This window comes from Mandrillus leucophaeus, unplaced genomic scaffold (assembly GCF_000951045.1).
Source record: "Mandrillus leucophaeus isolate KB7577 unplaced genomic scaffold, Mleu.le_1.0 Scaffold274, whole genome shotgun sequence".
Taxonomy (NCBI): Eukaryota; Metazoa; Chordata; class Mammalia; order Primates; family Cercopithecidae; genus Mandrillus; species Mandrillus leucophaeus.
Genome location: NW_012102854.1, coordinates 1140257 through 1141457, shown reverse-complemented (window position 1 = coordinate 1141457; position 1201 = coordinate 1140257). Strand labels below are relative to the sequence as shown.

The following is a 1201-nucleotide window of genomic DNA, read 5'->3' as shown; positions in this document are numbered from 1 at the left end:
CCCGTCTCTACTAAAAATACAAAAAATTAGCCCAATGTGCTGGTGTGCACCTATAATTCCAGCTACTGGGGAGGCTGAGGTACGAGAATCACTTGAACCTAAAGGCAGAAGTTTCACCATGTTGATCAGGCTGGTGTTGAACTACTGACCTCGGGTGGTCCGCCCGCCTCAGTCTCCGAAACTGCTGGAATTACAGGTGTGAGCCACCGTGCTTGTTCTAGGACATGTATTTTTGATAGACATACATACACCCGACAGGCAGGATTCACAGTGGTTTCTGATTCTCCCTTGACTCTGAAACTCCAAGCCTAATCCCCGCCCCTGACCAGCTTCTCCTCTCTGAAGGGGAACGGACCCCCAGCTGGCTGCCGGCCCAAGTGTGTGAGCCGCAGTTGCACGCTGGGTGGAGGGGTCTGGGGTTGTCACCGAGCGGTCCCCCAAGCTCCGGTGCTGGTGGTGCCCGAGGATGCTGTGTCCTTGCGGGCCTCCCTGGCGCTACGAGGACGCCTCCAGGCGGCCCGCGGGGACAACAACGGCATTGCGGCCTACGACCTGAAGCTCCTGGGAGGACAACGGGCTGCCAGTCTAGTCCACTGTTCAGGGCGTCCCGGACTCCCGGCTTTAACAGTCCGTGAGGACCCAAACACCGCTGCCCAGTGCCCCGACTCCCACCTGCAGAGGGCGCGACCAACCCAGCTCCTAGAGCCACACGCTGCCTCTGGGGGCTTGGCGCCCACACCCCCTCTGCTTGTCTTCCCCTAGCACGGAGAAGCCTGTCCAACCGGCCGAGAGCCATTTCCCTACGGGGCCTCGTCCCTCTGCGAGTGCCTAGGGCTGGGACCCCAGACACAGACCTGCCCCGGACGAGGGAACGCACGGAGCTTCCCGAGATGGTTTCAATCAGTAACTGACGGCAAGAGCACGCTTGTGCCCAGTGTCTCTCCCAGTGCCCCGTGCCGTTCGGACCCAAAGTCCGAACCCGTAGCAGGCCGCGGTGGCTCACGCCTGGAATCCCAACACTTTGGGAGGCTGAGAATCGTTTGAGCCCAGGAGTTCGAGGCCATCCTGGGCAACATAGCGAGACCCCATCTCTGCAAATAATAATAATAATAATAATAATAATAATAATAATAATAAAATAGGGGGCGCGGTTGCGCGCACCTGTGGTTCCAGCTACTCGGGAAGTTGAGGTGGGAGGATC

General features: G+C 58.5%; 1 protein-coding gene across 1 annotated transcript in view; it reads left to right on the top strand.

The window, feature by feature from the left end:
• Positions 1–1201, top strand: part of SDHAF1 (succinate dehydrogenase complex assembly factor 1) — an 8038-nt gene that overhangs the window by 5300 nt on the left and 1537 nt on the right. Inside the window, exons 2-3 of the mRNA XM_011984870.1 lie at positions 346–631; positions 763–903. Of these exons, the coding sequence (XP_011840260.1) occupies positions 346–631; positions 763–903 (427 nt within the window). The remainder of the gene's footprint in view (positions 1–345; positions 632–762; positions 904–1201) is intronic.